This window comes from Trichomycterus rosablanca, chromosome 21, assembly GCF_030014385.1.
Source record: "Trichomycterus rosablanca isolate fTriRos1 chromosome 21, fTriRos1.hap1, whole genome shotgun sequence".
Lineage (NCBI taxonomy): Eukaryota > Metazoa > Chordata > Actinopteri > Siluriformes > Trichomycteridae > Trichomycterus > Trichomycterus rosablanca.
Window position 1 is genome coordinate 6,203,582 of NC_086008.1, and position 20,517 is coordinate 6,224,098.

The 20,517-nt window shown below is 40.3% G+C and overlaps 1 protein-coding gene across 1 annotated transcript in view; it reads right to left on the reverse strand.

Annotated features, from left to right (window-relative positions):
* The window catches only part of cacna1ba (calcium channel, voltage-dependent, N type, alpha 1B subunit, a), a 122,807-nt gene extending 103,281 nt beyond the window's left edge, over positions 1 to 19,526 (reverse strand). Inside the window, exons 1-3 of the mRNA XM_063017845.1 lie at positions 19,243 to 19,526; positions 15,315 to 15,420; positions 13,934 to 14,073 (exon numbers count right to left, since the gene is read on the reverse strand). Of these exons, the coding sequence (XP_062873915.1) occupies positions 13,934 to 14,073; positions 15,315 to 15,420; positions 19,243 to 19,502 (506 nt within the window). The 5' untranslated portion in view covers positions 19,503 to 19,526. The remainder of the gene's footprint in view (positions 1 to 13,933; positions 14,074 to 15,314; positions 15,421 to 19,242) is intronic.
* Positions 19,527 to 20,517: the final 991 nt, after the last annotated feature.

The window sequence follows — 20,517 nt, forward strand, 5'->3', positions numbered from 1 at the left end:
CAGGTGATGTACCAGTGGTTCTGCTGATTCGAGTTCATGTAGGAAGAGTAATACAAATTGACAAACAAGGCCATCATCTTCAACAGAGTTGGCACCAGGCAGGATACGACACAGCTTGGGTTCCACCAAACTGTGGAATGGTTGCCAGTAACCTGGAGGAGAACTGCGTGTGGGATCCTAGAAGGATTGAGGTTCTGGATGTACTGGATCGAAATGGCACATCGATTAATTTATCTCCTTTTGGGTTCATACCTGGTCCTTTTGGGATGCTGTGCCCAATGCCATGCCTTCACATGTTTGGAGCTCCATTCCCTGCACCTCCTGGCTCCCCTCCATGTCCACAGAGGTCACGCTCACCTGAATTCTAGGCTGAATTCTACCCGTTTGTAATCAGCAGCCATTTGTGTATATAAGACCCCAGTTTTGTAAAATGTCTTTGTGAAGTCTTGTATTAGCCATGCCCTGCATTTCTGAGCGGTTGTATTCTTGTTTGTCTGATCAAGTTAAAATTTTTTGCAATGGTTTCTGAGTTTTGAACAGTGTTTTTGTAATGTTGTAATGTTTTGAGTGATTTTGTTTTGAGGGGATTTTGGGAATACTGTTTGGTTTTGATCTTGCCTCTTTTAAACTTTTTTTGTTTAATAAACCTGCACTTGACTCTTCACTCTTGTTGTGGATTATTGTTTCACATTTCCATAGCCAAAGCCAATAGGGAAGATGCATTTTTTTACAGACATGGACTTTTAAATGCAAGTCAAATTACAAGAATGGTACTGAACATACGTCACACAGACTTAATTTCCAGATTTATTCTGTATATTGGGGTATATCCCATGGGAAATTTGGGATATTTCACAGAAATAATTAATGATGGTATTACTTGGCATTAGTTTTGAATATTACAATATAGTACTGTCAGAATATTCAAATTTTTACATGGTAAATTTGAGATAGTACATTAAACCAAGTTGTTTAGCTTGGTTTTTATCTACTTACAGGTTGAACAAAGACAAAATCAAACAGACTGACAGTTACAAACACTGTTTGCTTCTTCCAGACTCTCATCTTTACAACATTTCAGCTTAATAGGCATTTGTAGCCTAGCGGTTAGGGTACCTAGTAAGCAAAAAATCGCTGGTTCAAGCCTCACCACTGCCAGGCTACCACTGTTGGGCCCTTGAGCAAGGCCCTTAACCGTCAATTGCTTGGACATTATATACGGTCACAGTACTGTAAGTCACTTTGGATAAAATGTAATTAACCTTTCATCAGTCCATGATACACATACAAAATCATTCATTCCTCTTTAATAAGCTCCTCTTTAAGCAGCCTTTAGAGCCTATCCTGCTAACACGGGTTGTGAGGTGGGAACACTGGACAAGGCTGTCGTTCCACCACAAAGCTTCACAAAAGTATCCATTCACTCAACAACACCTGGGGAGAATTTGGTATGAAGAAAGCAGACTATTCAATGAAAACACCCATATAAACAGGGAGAAAACAATATACAGAAGAATTTAGGTTACTTTTTAAAGACTCTTTACTTAGAAAGTAGCCTAAAGTAAGAAAGTCTCAAGCACAGCACAGACTGATTGGGGGACTGTTTGGGGGATAAAGGAGGAATCGAGCAAAAAATTAAATACCAGTATACATTGTACTGTGATAATCCCCAAAAAAACAATGAATATTGATATGCATATTGCTACATGCCTGTTGTATGGCAGTATATTGGCTAGTTGGCTGTTAGCACAAACCTAGCACACAGATACAGACGATTACAAAAAGACATCCAGTACAATCACCCTACATATCAAAGCAAACAATGTGGGTAGTAAAAGTGTAGATAGATTAATGAACCTGTCCTAAAGAGACCTGCTGGTCTTATCAGAATGTGTACATGTGATAATGTGTGTGATGAAGGGAAAAAGTGATACGCCCTGTTCAGGAGAACAGCAAGATCTTAGTGATGGGATCTTAGTATCTTAGTGATGGATAATGGAAAAACTAAACAAAACACAAACTCCTTTTAATTTTTTAAATCATGATTTGCTTTGATTCAGACACTGAGAATATCACGTCACTCAACTGTACTGATACTAATAGTTGTGCTGGACATAATTGCCATCAAAAGAGTAAGATTGCAATTGTAGCCTAATGGTTAAGGTACTGGACTACTAATCTCAAGGTCGCTGGTTCAAGCCCCACCACTGCCAGGTTGCCACTGTTGTTCCATTGAGTAAGACCCTTAACCCTCAACTGCTTAGACTGTCACAGTATTGTAAGTAGCTTTGGATAAAAGCGTCTGCTAAATGCCGTAAATGTAAAAAGCACAAAATCCACAAAAGCACAAAAAGCACAACTCTAACACATTTGTTATTACTAACAGTGTTGCACTGAGAAGATAAAAGAGCCTGTTTTATCACAATTACATGTAAGAAATGTGTAAGAAAATATAAACCCATCATCAATTAATTTTTTTTAACCTCTCCAGTATCAGTATTGGTCAGGGTCACGCAGGCCTAGTTTTACCAAGAAACACTGGAAGCAAGGCACCTGGACCATGCCAGTCAATCTCAGGGCTTCAGCCACACACACACACACCCCAGACACAGCCAATCATGTCTGTGTATATGCCCAGCTGGCCGATAGCATAGCTGATATTCAAACCCAGATCTCAGTGGTCGTGGGCTAGTGTAACAGACTGCTGCACCACCTGAGCTTGATATTAGTCGTTATACTAAAGTAAAGATACAGTGTATCACAAAAGTGAGTACACCCCTCACATTTCTGCAAATATTTCATTATATCTTTTCATGGGACAACACTATAGACATGAAACTTGGATATAACTTAGAGTAGTCAGTGTACAGCTTGTATAGCAGTGTAGATTTACTGTCTTCTGAAAATAACTCAACACACAGCCATTAATGTCTAAATGGCTGGCAACATAAGTGAGTACACCCCACAGTAAACATGTCCAAATTGTGCCCAAATGTGTCGTTGTCCCTCCCTGGTGTCATGTGTCAAGGTCCCAGGTGTAAATGGGGAGCAGGGCTGTTAAATTTGGTGTACAATTCTCTCATACTGGCCACCAGATATTCAACATGGCACCTCATGGCAAAGAACTCTCTGAGGATGTGAGAAATAGAATTGTTGCTCTCCACAAAGATGGCCTGGGCTATAAGAAGATTGCTAACACCCTGAAACTGAGCTACAGCATGGTGGCCAAGGTCATACAGCGGTTTTCCAGGACAGGTTCCACTCGGAACAGGCTTCGCCAGGGTCGACCAAAGAAGTTGAGTCCACGTGTTCGGCGTCATATCCAGAGGTTGGCTTTAAAAAATAGACACATGAGTGCTGCCAGCATTGCTGCAGAGGTTGAAGACGTGGGAGGTCAGCCTGTCAGTGCTCAGACCATACGCCGCACACTGCATCAACTCGGTCTGCATGGTCGTCATCCCAGAAGGAAGCTGACGCACAAGAAAGCCAGCAAACAGTTTGCTGAAGACAAGCAGTCCAAGAACATGGATTACTGGAATGCCCTGTGGTCTGACGAGACCAAGATAAACTTGTTTGGCTCAGATGGTGTCCAGCATGTGTGGCGGCGCCCTGGTGAGAAGTACCAAGACAACTGTATCTTGCCTACAGTCAAGCATGGTGGTGGTAGCATCATGGTCTTGGGCTGCATGAGTGCTGCAGGCACTGGGGAGCTGCAGTTCATTGAGGGAAACATGAATTCCAACATGTACTGTGACATTCTGAAACAGAGCATGATCCCCTCCCTTCGAAAACTGGGCCTCATGGCAGTTTTCCAACAGGATAACGACCCCAAACACAACCTCCAAGATGACAACTGCCTTGCTGAGGAAGCTGAAGGTAAAGGTGATGGACTAAACCCAATTGAGCACCTGTGGCGCATCCTCAAGTGGAAGGTGGAGGAGTTCAAGGTGTCTAACATCCACCAGCTCCGTGATGTCATCATGGAGGAGTGGAAGAGGATTTCAGTAGCAACCTGTGCAGCTCTGGTGAATTCCATGCCCAGGAGGGTTAAGGCAGTGCTGGATAATAATGGTGGTCACACAAAATATTGACACTTTGGGCACAATTTGGACATGTTCACTGTGGGGTGTACTCACTTATGTTGCCAGCCATTTAGACATTAATGGCTGTGTGTTGAGTTATTTTCAGAAGACAGTAAATCTACACTGCTATACAAGTTGTACACTGACTACTCTAAGTTATATCCAAGTTTTATGTCTATAGTGTTGTCCCATGAAAAGATATAATGAAATATTTGCAGAAATGTGAGGGGTGTACTCACTTTTGTGATACACTGTACATGCAATTTTGAGCCAAATTACTCATTCTACCTCACAACTGTGTCATTTTTAAATATGTAAGAGAAAAATCTTGAGCTGTTCACAAACTACACAAACACTTACTGTAAGTGAATATATTGGCTATTTTTTAAATTCAATTTAGCAAACAAAGAACCAATAAACAGTGGCGCCATAAAATAGACTTCAAATATCTAATTTCACGTGATATGACTAGATATGAGGGTAAATGGGACCTGTTACACTGAGCAACAATGTGATAAATATATGGACACCTGATTCCCATAACACACAAAAAGGTCAGTTTCCGGAAAGTACAGAGAGCCAGACGTCAACAGAAACTGACACACCACAAACAAAACACAGCCTGGAGCGAAACAAACCTGAGTAAAAGAGAAACAACATCTGCATTACACACTGACAGAAACTGTGATGGTCCCTACAAAAAAACAATATACTGCAATGTGATTTAATACAGCACAAATTTTAACTAGAACATTGTGTAACAAATAATCAGTAATTTCATATAAAGAATGAGTTCCTTCCTGGCACCGGCCTGCAAAACACTTTTAAAATGAAGTGTTCTACTGTATTGTTTGATGGTATGTCATGATAGCAGTTTGGAGTGATGGTAAAATATAATCTTCTATATGCTTTTTTAACAGCTTTGTCAGTGCTTTTTTAACGTGCCAGACATACCAGACAAACCACCTGACCAACTGCAGGACATTTGACGATAAATAAATAAAGGTGGAAGAAAAAGATAATCTATATCATTTAGATTTGCATCTTACACAAAGGTGAGCGACATTTTAAATCCTTTTTACTTGTGGATCTATAAAGCAGCTAGTCTGGCAGAAGTATTGAGTTGACATGAGATAGAAGAAACACTCATTCATTCATTCATTTTAATGATTTACCATCGCTTCGTCCTAATCAGGATCACGATTCGTCTAGTTTCCCCGGAATCACTGGGCACGATGCGGTAACACCCAAGACAGGATGCCAATCCATCACAGAGCCTCGGCCATCTTAAATTACCTCTGTATTTAAATGCCCAACCGGCCGATAGCACGCAGAAGTGCTATCACTGAATTCTACCGAGTTTTTTTTTATGAATGGCAACAATGTTATGCCAAACCAGAAAAGGAAAGAGAAAGTTAGTTTTAAATAAAATATTCCATTTATAATGATAATTTAATATTGTAAAAATAATAATATTGTAATAATTGTTAGGAACCTATCAGTAACAGACCCTTAGAATAAAACCCCAACCTTACCCTTTAATGCTCTGTGTTTATAGGCATGACTAATTATAAGTCTGGTCTGGCTTACTCAAAACTGAAATTTTTTTAAGGTGAAATCAAAGAAATAAATGACACGATTTGTCTCTGATACAACGAGATGCCCATAAATCCAAGAAAATTATATTTGGCCACCTGCATGTGCTTTCTGGTTATAAAACATAAACTGTAAGTTGCTCAGAGGAAAAGCACCCGCCTCCGACATAGCCAGTCATGTCTATGTAGACACCCGGCTGACCGATAGCACCTTCGAGACCTGAACCCTAATCTCAGTGGTGGTGGGTCAGCATAACAGACCTCTGCACCACCCAAGCGCCTCAGTTTAATTTCAATAATGGTAATAATAACTGCACACACACACACACACACACACACACACACACACACATTAACACAAGCTGCCAAATAAAAAAGTCCCCCAAACAACCTACTGGCAATGCCTTTGTTTTCAAAACGCCGCAGGATACGAGCAGGAGTCTAAAACGATTACTGAACACCAGCCGTGAACATCAAGAAGCTGAACAGTAGGAGTTTCGATTCTTCATGCCTGAGTGAAATGCAAAACCCCCTCTCACACGATCCGTTTACTCTATTAGATCTCTGAGCTATGACATGCTCTGCGTACTTTCTCATCATCTCATACACGTACTGTATTTACATGGACAGGTAACTAACTGAACAAAAGATCTAGAGATATGAGTGAGAAATGATTGGAGAAAATGACTAAGAACATTGATCCTGGATACACACGTCAATACAAGTACATCAAATAAGATATTATGGTAGGACTGGAGTGCTAAGAGAGGTCAAGATTTCAGCAGTGTGTATGGACTGGGAGATCAGAGAATTCCATCTGTCTAGTGCATCATATCACCAACTGAAAGGTTGAGCGTTTGAATCCCAGCTCTGCCATGCAGCCACTGTTGGGCCCTTGAGCAAGGCCCTTAACCCTGTCTGTTCCAGGGGCCGTACGATGGCTGACCCTGAGCTCTGACAAACAAGCTGGGATATGCAAAGAAAGAATGTGGTGTACTGTACATCTCTATATGTATATATGACAAATAAAGACATTCTATTATATTCTATTCTTACACACACACACATACACACACACACACAGACATTTTCTCTCTCTTATAATCTTCATTACACAGTTCTTATCTCACAAAAGCACATCCACTGTCTCGCTCTTTTATGCACCTATTCTCATATTCAAAGGCTGCAGAAGGCGTGCAGGATTCAGTACAGCTGTTCTTCTCTGTTCTCTATATTTCCCACATACTGTTCAACATCTGTTCCCTTAGAAAATCAGGAGTGAATTCAGACTAAATCTACACGTCATTATTCTGCCTGCAGGTGCTGCAAAGGTGAATAAACCCACGAGTACCGACAACTGAAGGGCCACAATCTGCTCCAGAGGTCCACAGATTGAGAAAGGAGGTAGGAAGTGGAATCAGGAGATTGCTTTAGGAAGTGAGAGTAGAGCAAAATCTATTTAGTAGAGCACAAGGAGAGGTGGAGTGAACAGGAAGCCAGAGCCTTTTGATCAGGCCTGTTGAAAGCAGTGATGCACACAATGTGGCTTCTGTGTCTGACACATTTTACATTAAAATAGTACTCTGATGTTTTTTACCTTAATCTCATCTGCAGTGGGATCAGTTCCTAATGGGATCAGTCAGGAGATTGATTGGCTGGACCATGCAAGTATCCACTTTTTGGGGAAATTAGACTTGAAATATTTTGAATGTATTCTTTGTGCTTGTATTTTACTGTAGTCAAATTTTGTTTTGACATACAGATTGATGCGTAATGCCCTTGTACTGTTTGCTGAAAGTAGCCCAAAAAATAGGTAAACAGACAGGCAGACAGACAGACAGACAGACAGACAGACAGACAGATTGACAGACAGACAGACAGACAGACAGACAGACAGATAGATAGATATATAGACAGACAGACAAATAGAAAAACAGACAGACAGACAGACAGATAGACAAACAGACAGACAGATAGACAGACAGACAGATAGATAGATGGACTGACAGACAGACAAATAGATAGATAGATAGATAGATAGATAGATAGATAGATAGATAGATAGATAGACAGACAAACAGACAGACAGATAGACAGACAGACAGACAGATAGATAGATGGACTGACAGACAGACAGATAGACAGATAGATAGATAGATAGATAGATAGATAGATAGATAGATAGATAGATAGATAGATAGATAGATAGATAGATAGATATACAGACAAACAGACAGACAGACAGACAGACAGATAGATAGATAGATGGACTGACAGACAGACAAATAGATAGATAGATAGATAGATAGATAGATAGATAGATAGATAGATAGATAGATAGATAGATAGATAGATGGACTGACAGATAGATAGACAGACAGACAGATAGATAGACAGATACTTTATTGATGCTGAAATATCATGATTATCCATGATGCAACTGTTGTTTCTGCTCTTATTAGACCATCTAGCAACCTTTGTGTGACTGCTAAATTGTCTTTTTTTTATGATGAATCTATGGCACGTTGTAAAATCTTGTGTGAAGCACATTTCCAGTAAACATTTGTGGTTCAGTTAGACAATATCCAGTAATACAGTAACAGATCAAATCAGCAGTATAAATGCAATCCCAGTGCACTACCCATGTTTATTTCTGCCCATTAAAACAGCAACTGGGTGAGAACGGAGGGGTGAAATGAACTCATTTGCAATAAGCAAATATTATAGCAATAAAAAACACTTCCCCTGCATGAACATAAAGCTCCTACTATTAAAAACAAAACAGCAAAACAGCTGCAATTACAATCTTCTGTTTGCCAGTACTGACTGGGACCATGTGACTGTACTGGTTAACGTAGAGCTCAGACTGGGAGATCAGAGAATTCCATCTGTCTAGTGCATCATATCACCAAAGAATAGTGCTAAGGAAGCTGAACTGCATATAAAGACTCCAGCAGGGTGGCACAGATGGTGTGAAATGTTCCTGCTCTTTCCTTAATGCAGTAGAAGAAGCCGCAGAGTACATCATACCATCTTCATCAGCACAGGTTCAGAGGTCATACAGGAACCTGGACAGATCACTCTGACCAGAGCTGATTCAATGTGATGTTCTATTTGGGCAAGGATACAATTTCCTGTAAAGAGCAGTGGTAGCTCAGTGATTAAGGTACTGGACTAGTAATCAGAAGGTTGCCGGTTCAAGCCTCAGCAATTTAGCCAAGTTGCAACTATTGGGCAATTGCTTGAACTCAATTGCTTGAACTGTAATCAGACATAATTGTAAGCCGCTTTGTATAAAAGTAGCTGCTAAATGCTGTAAATGTAACTGTAATAATCTACTTTCCTCAGTGTGTGTGTGTGTGTGTGTGTGTGTGTGTGTGTGTGTGTAAATCAAACAGGCTAAACACACTGTAATTAGTGTAAACAACAAGAATACAATGAAGTCAAACCAAGCAAACTAAACTATTCTGTATTTCTGAGTTTCATTTCATGTATGGTTTTGTTACCACCCTGGTCAGGGGTATCCCATTTTCACAGTGCAGTAGCAGACCCTGGACAGGAACCCAACCAATCACAAGGGCCTTGACCATCCCTGAACCAGACATAATCAATCGTGTCTGTATGGAGACGCCCAACCGGCTGATAGTATTACTGGAGATTCAAAACCCTGGATCCCAGGGGTAGTGGGCCAGCGTAATGTACCACTGCACCACCCAAGCGCCCTCAGGTGTTTCAGTAACACTCATTGCCAACAGGTGTATCAAATCAATATTGATTTATTTATTTATCAGGATTTTAACGTCATGTTTTACACACTTTGGTTACAGTCATGACAGGACAGGTAGTAACTGGTTACACAAGATTCATCAGTTCAAGTCTTTAACCTGGCTGCATGTTTTTGGACTGTGGGAGGGAGTGCCCGGAGGAAACCCACACAGACATGGGGAGAACATGCAAACACACAGAGGAGACCCGGACCACTCCGCCTGGGAATTGAACCCAGGACCTACTTGCTGTGGGGCGACAGTGCTACCCATCAAGCCACCCTAAGGATAATTAAAATTATATGCTTATAAAATTGTTCCTGTTCAAATATGACTGTCTCTGTGTACAAAGACCACGTCGTTTGGCTGTAAGTTTGCTATAAAGATTCACTATATAGCCAAAATTAACATCAGTGCCTTTGTCAAATATGTTCCTTTGACTCAGTGGGCACAAATTCTCTGCAGTCACACTTCTAAATCCTGTATAAGGCCATGGTTTAGGAATGGGATGTCCAACAAGCTCATAGTCAGCTGTCCACTTCTGTCTGGCCACATGTTGTGCATTTGCTAAGTAACTTGCGGCTTCATAACTAACTAAGCTACACCATACACAGCTCTGGATCTCAATCAGAAAGGAAATGGGCAAAGCAAACTGCAACTAAACCCAGATCTAAGATCACTTTCACTTCACAGAATCCTCCAGGCAGAAGTGGAGGATAAAGAACTGGGCGTGTAATCTGTCATAGAAAAACATGAGCAGTTCATTGAGAGCAGCTAATGGATGAGAAAACACCCTCCGCAGCTCAGTTTACCAGCTCCATGTCAGCGTGGTTCTCGACTCGCTTCAGCCAAAACCACCTGATTTGGAAAAGAGGCAATAAAGACTCGGAGGCAGAGAGAGTGAAGGGTGATGGTGATAGATAGGATAATAAAAATTGGTCAAGAGGTAGACAGTGATAAAGAGGACAGAAAGAAATAGAATAAGTGAGAGAAAGAGAGAGAGAGAGAGAGAGAGAGAGAGAGAGAGAGAGAGAGAGAGAGAGAGAGAGATAGAGAGAGAGAGAGAACGGTGAAAAGTGCTGTTTGGAATGCAAACTTGAATAGAGCAGTGTAGCGAATCCATTCCCTCTGTTTAGTTCAATACTGTATTGATCCCAGTGGAAGCACAGAATCGACGATATTCTTTTATTAACGAATCAAAACGTCTTACTGCAAGAGTTGTGAGAGCCGTGAATGACTAGATGAGCATATTATTCAGTGCATATTATTAGCTTATTGCACTGAGTTTGCTCATTGTGAGACTAGGTTAGTAAGGAATTTTTCTTCTTCATACTTCTTCCTCCTCTTCATCACCCTATTTCATTCTGATTTGTGTTTATATTAATAAAATTAGCTTAACCGCTCAGGTGGCACAGTGGTAAAACACGCTAGCACACCAGAGCTGACATTTTGAACTCATCGGTTCGAAACTCAGCTCTGCCATCCAGCAGACTGGGCGACTACATGAACAACGATTAGCTGGTTGTTCATACAGGGAGGGAGCCGGACAAGACCTCATAACTGATGCAATTATGACCTCTGCTGGCTGATTGATGGTGCCTTTACGATGGAGTCAAGGGATTTATACAAACCACTTCATCCTGGTCAGGGTTGCAGTGGACTCCCAGGAAATACTGGATGCAGGAGACTTAATACATCTCACCCATGTAATTAAAAATATCCAATCCACTATAGACAAAAATGTGATGTGTGATAATATTGTTGGATATTCCAGATGCCCTTCCTAAAGAAATCCTCTTTATTTTTTTCCGGGCTTGGGACCGGCACGGAGACCGCACTGACAAGCGCACCTCCCAATAGCTAGACTGTTCAGCCCTCCTAAACATAACCAATCATGTCTGTTTAGACGCTTCACTGGCCAATAGGACCACTGAGATTCCAGCCTTGGAGCTCAGAGGTAGTGAGCAAGCCCGATTTTATCACCACGCCACCCACACAAATAAAAACATGATGCATTCTGATTACAATTTATACGCAACAGCACTACTGAACAGCAGTACATTCAAAACCTAGAAAGGACTGGCGAATAAGAATTGTGACCAAAATTATTTATTGTGTTTTGTAAATATAAAGTTTCGCAACACACTCAACTAAGTTAGGACAGAGGAAAATAGGACTGGAAAGTTAGTAAAGTGAAATAATATGAAAATAATAAAGTAACATTATTGTGAAATGTTCCACAATGAGCAGGTTCAATAGTAACAGGTGAGGAATCATTATTGGGTATAAAAGAAGGATCCACCAAAGGTGCAGTCTCAATTCACTGTGATTTTTCAGCTTTTAGCCTGACAACACCCATTTTTTCACCCACACTAACAGTGTAAAGCTGATGTTCATGACTTTTCAGCCCTACTGCCTTCCATTACTTCTTCCTTTATTTAACTTTTTTCTATCTTTATTTTCTTTTCTGTTCTTTTTTATCTATTTGTCCACCACTTTCAGCTTTTTAGGACACAGTGTTTTCCTCAGGAGATGCACATATAGTTCTTATTATGAAACAAAACACGTCTGTGTCAGTTTTCATTTTGTTCTGAGCCGTTCTGCTAGCACCACTACCAAAGAAACGTATCAACAATTTGTCAACAACACAATTACTGTGGCGATGAGCTGTCATTATCCATCGTGACGGAAGTAGACAGCAGCGTTTGGCGCCACATGCATCCTCCACACACTGATTGGTCGATATTCATCAGGATATTACTCCCTGGAGCATGACCACTGATGACAGGAGTGCACAGATCCTGTAATGGACCTTCCTCCCCACAGCAGCCCTGTTCCATTTATTAATTTACATTGCAAATAATGTATCCAAAATCCAGACACACGCTGACCATTATTAGAAAATAAAACACACACAAAGAGACAGTACGGCCTGCAAACAAGCTGACAGCCTGCTGTGCAATGTCTGACAAGCTGTCTGTATGGCTGACCTCACCCAAACACTGCACATACATCATCCGTGAAATGAAACTTCATTGCATGTCAGTCTTGAGCTTTTAATAAGTGAACACTGCATGCATTTCTTACACATTTTTATATTCCGACTACCACTGTATTGAATCTTTTACATTTTGCTCTGCAGTTGTTGCTACATAATATACTACGCTGGCTTCTTCAGACTGCCGCAGGCTGCAGAAAGTGCACTCTGTATCGTGTAGCTCTCTGCAAACCTCTTTTTCCTTTGCAAGAACAGTACGGCTCCCAGTAAATCTGTTTATTGCAATGAGGTGAGAGGATGATGGGCAGAATAAATCTGCCAGCCATTAGAGAAAGTGAGTCAGGACCCTCCCAGGAGGAGGCAGTAACCAGCCGGAGATGTGCTCTGACGCAACACCAGCCTGTCACTGCTCGTTCCCCTAGGATGGCTCTCCGTCCCTGGGCTGTGTCAGCTAGCAGCTCTGCGGTTTCCCAACCTAATGAAATGTGATCACTGCCAATGGCGTCTATGTAAAACAGACTTATTTTACAACTTCTATACTACAGGCTGTGTATTGTAAGCTGCACCATTTTTTATCTTACTTACTAACTAAATAAATAAGTATTCTTCTACTTCTACAGTGCCAGTCAATGGAGGGCAAAAATCCAACTTCAGTCACATTAGAAACTTGCCATTGGCAAACCAAAATCCTGTTCCAGTTACTCTTCAAACTCTACATCTGCAGGTCTAAATCCTGCTTTATTCACACCAGAACCTTCCGACTTTGCCATTGGCATTGGCCAATATTTTTGCCTGACTTGTTCACACCTTTTCTGCCAGTTACATGATAGATGTTTAATAATCACATGTCCAAACCAGTCAAACTTACATGTTAAATTGCTAGCAAATCCAGATACTATTTCTGTGAGAGGAAAAACACAACCTGTTACAAAAAAGGGCAATAATACCAAACGAAATAAAACAACAAGTAAATCTGGAACGTGTGATTCCAAATTGTAAGTTGCCTAGAATGTGCAAAGAGGAGAAAAGTGAACTCCAAACCTTCACTCAACAGATTTTCTTGTCATGTTTCACTGAGCCATCAAATGGAAAGTTTGCTAGGTTGCTTGAGAGCTAATGAAATCGAACTGTGCAAGAAGGGACGTGGGTTTAAACAAGCAATAGTCTGTGGTTCATCTTGTAACCACTATGAGTGCTAAACCCAAAATGACACCCCATACAAATGTTGTTTTCTGACAAAGGTCAGTTCAACCCCCCCAACATTTACAGCATGAGACAAAGGTTTCAATCAGGACTCAAAATAAAGGTTTATATTGTGAAACTAACTCCAGCACAAAAGCCTAATGTGTTATCATATGACAAAATGTGTAGAAATTCATTAATTTTACATTTTTATATCGTAAGCGTGAGCAAGGTCTTATTGGATCACAAAATAATCCCAAAATGCTCCACATTGCATGACTGCAGAAAGTATTAGGCTTAATCTGTACTCACCCAGTCAACACGACAACAAAATCCATGACATTCCATCCGTTCCGGAGGTAGGAGTCTTTATGAAAAGCAAATCCGAGAGCGATGATCTTAATCCCAGCCTCGAAGCAAAATATGCCAATGAAGTAGGGCTCTGTGTCATCCTGTGGTACGAAAAAAATGAAAACACCTTAGTGAAACTGAAAACAGGTAACAAAAAAAACTAACCTTTTAAAATAAACATATAGGGTCAGTTATTGTTAAAGAAATTGTCTGGACCAAATGTTTTGAGTAAGTAGATCAGATTTGAGGAAGTATATTAGGACTACAGTTGTGTTGGGGAGTAATGTCAGATTTTTTAATTCATTGGGTTAATAGTAAGCATAATAAGCAAGGAAACCAAAATAAAAATAAAATAACTACAATACACAAGTTATAGTAAAAATTACGTCTGAAAAACAGCATTAGTAAGTTGCCATGTCAAAGAATCAAAGACACAGACAAATGTTTTACTAATGCGCAGCACCTGTATGAGTAATGCTGACGCTCACAACACCCCTCCGTATTACATACAACAGCTCTAAGTGACACATACAGTGTAACAGTTCAGGAGCACCGCCACTATTTATTTGATCACAGTTTCCTGATTCTCAAGCTGAGCGAGTTTATTATCCTGAGATAAGAGCAGCTGTGAGGGCTTTCAGCTGAATGAGTGACATCTTGTTTTATAAATGCCACGTCTCTTGTGCCTCAGGCCCCCTCCGGAGCAACACGGCTTAAGCGTTTACACTTTTAATGATGATCTGAATCAACCACTGAGTTCAAAGGTAACATCAGGATGTTGTTATAAATGCAAGGGGGTATTAAACGGGAGCATGGTGCTGGTGGGTCGATTCACAAAACATCACACAACAAAGGCTCAAAGCTAGGTGACAGGTCTGACTCCCCACCAAGGTGCATCGTAATAACTGGATTTCAAACATCTACACAGAGTGTAGAGGAAATGTTCAGGTGGTCTGTGTTTTTTTTTAGTAAGTTGGGAAATTTAATGATGGGATGAATTGGTGAACTGTGAGTCAGGTCCTATTGCAAAACCAACATGCCTGACCTCACAAATTCTCTTTTATATAAATTGAAGCAAATCCTCAAAGCCATGTTCCAAAATCTAATATAAAAGGCCGTTCTGGTAACCAAGGTGCATCAATTCCATGTTGACTGAGATGTTCAGCAGGTACATACAGATGTGATGTCTGGGTAATCACACACCTCCTGTGATACTGCACAATGAGTGGGCGAACAGTGAAGTTGGTTTTAAAGTCATTTAAGGACAGTCTGACGTAATGAACAGCGCTAAGTGAACACATGCCTCAGGAAACACAGTGCTGTTACAGAGAAACATACTCACCAGTCTCTCTGACATCGGGGTCTGGTCGCCTGCAGGTAAATGCTGCTCCAATGCTAGTACTATGCAGTTTGCTATAATGGTGGCAAGGATCATGTACTCGAATGGAGTGGGAGAGTCAAGGAAAAACATGCAATGCAACACTATATACAAACAGATGCAGAAGGATTTTACTGAAATGGCTTGATTATGACCAGTGATCAATTTAAACAGGTTTGTTTTAAAATGTCCTAGGTGATCCAGTAACAAGTGGTCAGCACTAATTACAAGGATAAACAGGGACAGGGATCCAAAGCTTCTTTAAGATCCAATTAAAACAATTCTAAAAGGTGGTCAAGGTCGCTGACATGACTTTTGCTTCTCATTTTAATGCTTACTTTTACTTCTCATTTTTTTATTTGGTTATTTAATGATGGTTCTTCAGAAGTCTGTTTAATTTTAAGCTTCTTTTACCTTTTTATAACCTTATATAATGTGCTGTGTCCACAAACACTCTTCTTCTGAAACATTCATCCTTTATACAGTGTGCTGGCCCACACAGTTTCTAGAAGTTTCTGGTTAGATACATTTCTATAAATGTCTTGCAGTGTTAATAAAACTCCCAAATACAGAAAAATAGCAATTTGGAACAAAAACCTTATACATATTACCAATTAGTGAAGGAGCATATACTGTGGACACGTAATGCATCTATAACTATTGCTTGTGCCTTGCAGAGTCATTGCTGTGACCACAGAGTCATTATTATTCCATTTAGGGATGTGGTAACTGGAACGTAATTGTTTTTATGGTTGACTCTCTTCAGTCCACACCCAGAATGATCAGATTAAGGGCTACATAATATATTGTTTATCAGACATTAATACAGCACATAGTTTAAAAAAATTGTATTGCAGAAATTAATTATTATTATTATTATACAATTATTATTGATAAATTAATAGGCTTTTAACCAAAAAAAACCCTAAATTCTTTAGTGCATGCAGTGAACATCAAGGTAAATCACAGACAATGTGTATAACCATACGGTGCTGTGAAAAAGTATTTGCTCCTCACCCAATATCCTTTGTTTTTGCTCAGTTGTCACAGTTAGATGTTTCAGATCCCCTTCCCACCCACCAAAATAGGCAATAATGTCTATGTAAATGTCTGGCTTAGATTCAAACTTGTGGACTAGCAGACTAGACGACTGCGCCACCCGAGTGCCTTAGTTTTTACTTTATTTGTAATCTGTATTTGTCATTTCAACTATATTTTTCATTAACTATAAACTGTTGAACCAACATGCCATGCAATTTAAATTCAATCTCCAACACAAACAACTATTTAACATGTCATTCTAAATAAATATAATGCAGTAAATTAAGATATAGTAAATTAAGAGAAAGCACCAAAAGAAATCAACTTGCTTGCACTATCACCCATGTTGGGCTCTACCATCCTGGAGCCAGGCTGAGTCGTTTCAGCACCTTGGAGAGCACCAAACTGAACCCATGTTCAATGCAAGCGCAAACAATAGCACGATGATTACAGAATACTAAACCTAATCTAGTCTCATGTAAGAGGTTAGTATTACAGTATGACATGCAGTTTCTTCAAGTCATGACCAAAACAGGTAGAGAATTACGGCACATACATAACACACAAACACCCTTAGTTAATGGGATACATATCGTGCACATGGCACCTTATTGTTGAAGCTGAGGCAAAAAGTAGTAGCAATGTCTCAGTATGATTAATAGCTGCATTTCAAGCACTCATGCTTGCAGTTCCCACAGGGAAATCTTAGTGATAATTCGCACGGCCTAATGCGAGGGCTGTTCTGGTTGCTAGGAGCAACCAAAAGGCTCACAGCATTCAAAAAGATCAATACCCCATTGCCTGGTGAGGAAATAGTGAGAAATTTATGTAGAAATTAACAATATTTAGTAATGTGAAGGACTGCAAGAGGAATGTGGAAGCCTCATGTTGCACTTACAGATGTTTAAATAGAGATTTAAATATGCATTAGGGTATACGCATCTGCCTTAATTGGGGGGCGGAACCGGCTTCTATTATATCCTTTTTATTGACCCTTCCACTGCTGTTCTCTTCTACTGCCCCTTCCACTGCTGCTTTCCACTATTGCCCCTCTTTATTTACATTGCTGTTTTGTCAGTGTTGGTTGAGACAACACCCTGGTAAGAAGAAGCCAGCATGTTTTAAAAATGCTTGTATTAATGCCCAAGTCCACCTGCTCATAACTTTGATCAACTTCTTTTACTGTACTTACTAAACATATAGATTACCATGACAGCTATTTGTGTTTCTGCTTATAAAATGTTGTTATCACTGAGAACAGAATTGAAATTAAGAACATGTATCTGCTTAAAGATTATTAATTGCATTAAAACACTTCATGAATTCCAGGGGGGGAAGTGCAAAAAGGAAGACTTAAAACATTGCTAAGATCATTGTGTAAGAACTGGTGCCCAGCCGAGAGGGCAAACCTCAGACCCATTGCTCTGGAAACTGGATTAGCCAGTGGACTGATGCTGCTACAGTTAAACGGTTTTGAAAAATGATCAACATTTGCCAAAGTTATGGGCAAAGGTACATATGGTCCTGTTTTATATATATAATACATTATACATTATCAATTATGCATAAGCTATGTATGAACCATTTATATTCATGGGTCTAAAGTATACTACATACATGTCACATTACACAATATGTATGCAGTTTTGTTACTGTACATCTAAAGGAACTACAGTGTAAAGAAGAATGCCGTCAATTCTACACAGAGAACAAGACCAGTAACGCTTTGTTACATATTTAGCCATGCATAACAGTTAAAAAAGCAGCGCTGCCTTGCTTTACCTATCCTGAAGGAATCACATGCTAGCCATGACCCTCCCTGGCTGGCATCTTTTCTGCCACAGGAAATAATTGGTTAGTGCGTGGGAATGGCAAACAACTTAATTATCAATAAACAAGATTAGTATTAGATAGTATTATTCCATACATGTAACTCAGGTGAATTCACAGTATGTATTTTGTGATTTATTTTTCCCACCTATATATAAAGTATATACAGTATTTATCTATAGGAAGTCTACAGTAGGCTGTTAATTTGTCTCTGTGACACCCATCTCCTATGGCATGGCTTAATAGTAGGCTAAGTGGCACATTTATTTTATTAGTGTAAATTATAAAGGTACTGACACCTAAAACATATGATCATATTTCAAAGCCTTGATAAACTTCTTTCCACTAGGCATTAGCAAGAACGTATTGTGATTGAAAACAAGTCTACTTGTATATAACTGTACATTATCTACAAGTATAAAGTATACAGTATAACTGTGCAGTATATACAAGTATACAGTATATAACAGTATAAAACTGCAGTATATACAGGTATACAGTATATAACAGTATAAAACTGTGCAGTATATACAGGTATACAGTATATAACAGTATATAACTGTGCAGTATATACAGGTATACAGTATATAACAGTATATAACTGTGCAGTATATACAGGTATACAGTATATAACAGTATATAACTGTGCAGTATATACAAGTATACAGTATATAACAGTATAAAACTGTGCAGTTTACACAAGTATACAGTATATAACTGTGCAGTATATACAGGTATACAGTATATAACAGTATATAACTGTGCAGTATATACAGGTATACAGTATATAACAGTATATAACTGTGCAGTATATACAAGTATACAGTATATAACAGTATATAACTGTGCAGTATATACAAGTATACAGTATATAACTGTGCAGTATATACAAGTATACAGTATATAACTGTGCAGTATATACAAGTATACTGTATATAACTGTACATTATATACAAGTATACAGTATATAACTGTAAGTACTTTAGTGTTGAACAGCACTGCGCCAGGTTTTAAAGGATATGGCCACTCTGTTACTCTCTTGGCGTACTTTCGAATCACGTTATCCTCACTGAAGATGAAGAGGGAGCGGTTGACAGTGAGGCAGCTCTGTTTAACAGGGATGGGGTTGTAGATGGCCATGGTGCGGGCTCGCTGGGCCATGGTCTGCTTATAAACCCGGTGAGGACCCGGGGGGCCCTGCTGCCGGTTCGGCCCGCGGCCCGCAGCCGACGGAGAGCCGCCTCCATAGCGGGCCGGCAGCTCGTCTTCAAAGCGGGCCATTCTAAAAACGCACAGGTGTGAGCGCAGGAATCAGACTCGCAATCAGACCGGGCATGCAGCAGGAGCATCACAACGCGAGGTGTAGTCCCAGCCACGAGGTTTCATCTACAGATACAGATACAGCATCCGACCGGTGGCACATTCAGCATGCACGATCAAGCGGGGACAAGAGAAAAGATCCTGAAATTATTCCAGCCAGAACAGCAGGGCTCGCATCTCCTCCTGTAACTCCATAAACGCCAAATGAAACGCGGCTGAAGTTTAACTTCCCATGTTGCACAAGCCTTTCATCAGGTCAGTCGGGATCAGCTCGGGCGAACGCCCACGACGATAAACAATAACAGTAATGCACAAACAAAAACGCATGCACAGTCTGCGTGGGCTATTGTGTTGCAGCTGAATCAACACCTCCTGTAATAAAGATCCCGTTTCGATCTACACTGCACAGATGCTCTATACGCGCTGTATCTTCAGGTCCAGATCCTCTCTGTTTTTACACCAGTGATGTCCTCTCGGTGCCGTCGCTCATGAACGCAGTACTCTGTAATACTCTGTAATACTCGGTAAAACAGACACGCCGGGATTATCGGTACCTGTGACTCGCACTGGATGAGAAACCGTGCAGCTCGTTTATGCAGCCGCTGCTCAGACCGCGCGGGTCACGTGACCGGCCGGTGCGCGTCAGTGGCTCCACCTGCGTTACAGTCTCCATGGCACCGGGGCGACGAGAAGAAAACATTGAGGCCGCAGTTCAATCTGCACTCTATAGTGCACATAAAAGCCCTATGTAGACTACAGGGGTATGTGCTTTACAGCCTGTGTAGTGCACTCATACAGAGAGGAAAGACGCATTTGGGATTGTGCCCGCTGCAATAGTGCTGCACAATTAACCGAATTTTACGGTATTGATTGAAACTAATTACGGTATTTTGTCCAGTCTCGATACTTTATTAAATTACTCTTCATTATTACCCTGTATATGGAACATTTAAATAATTGCCACTGGAAATGGGTT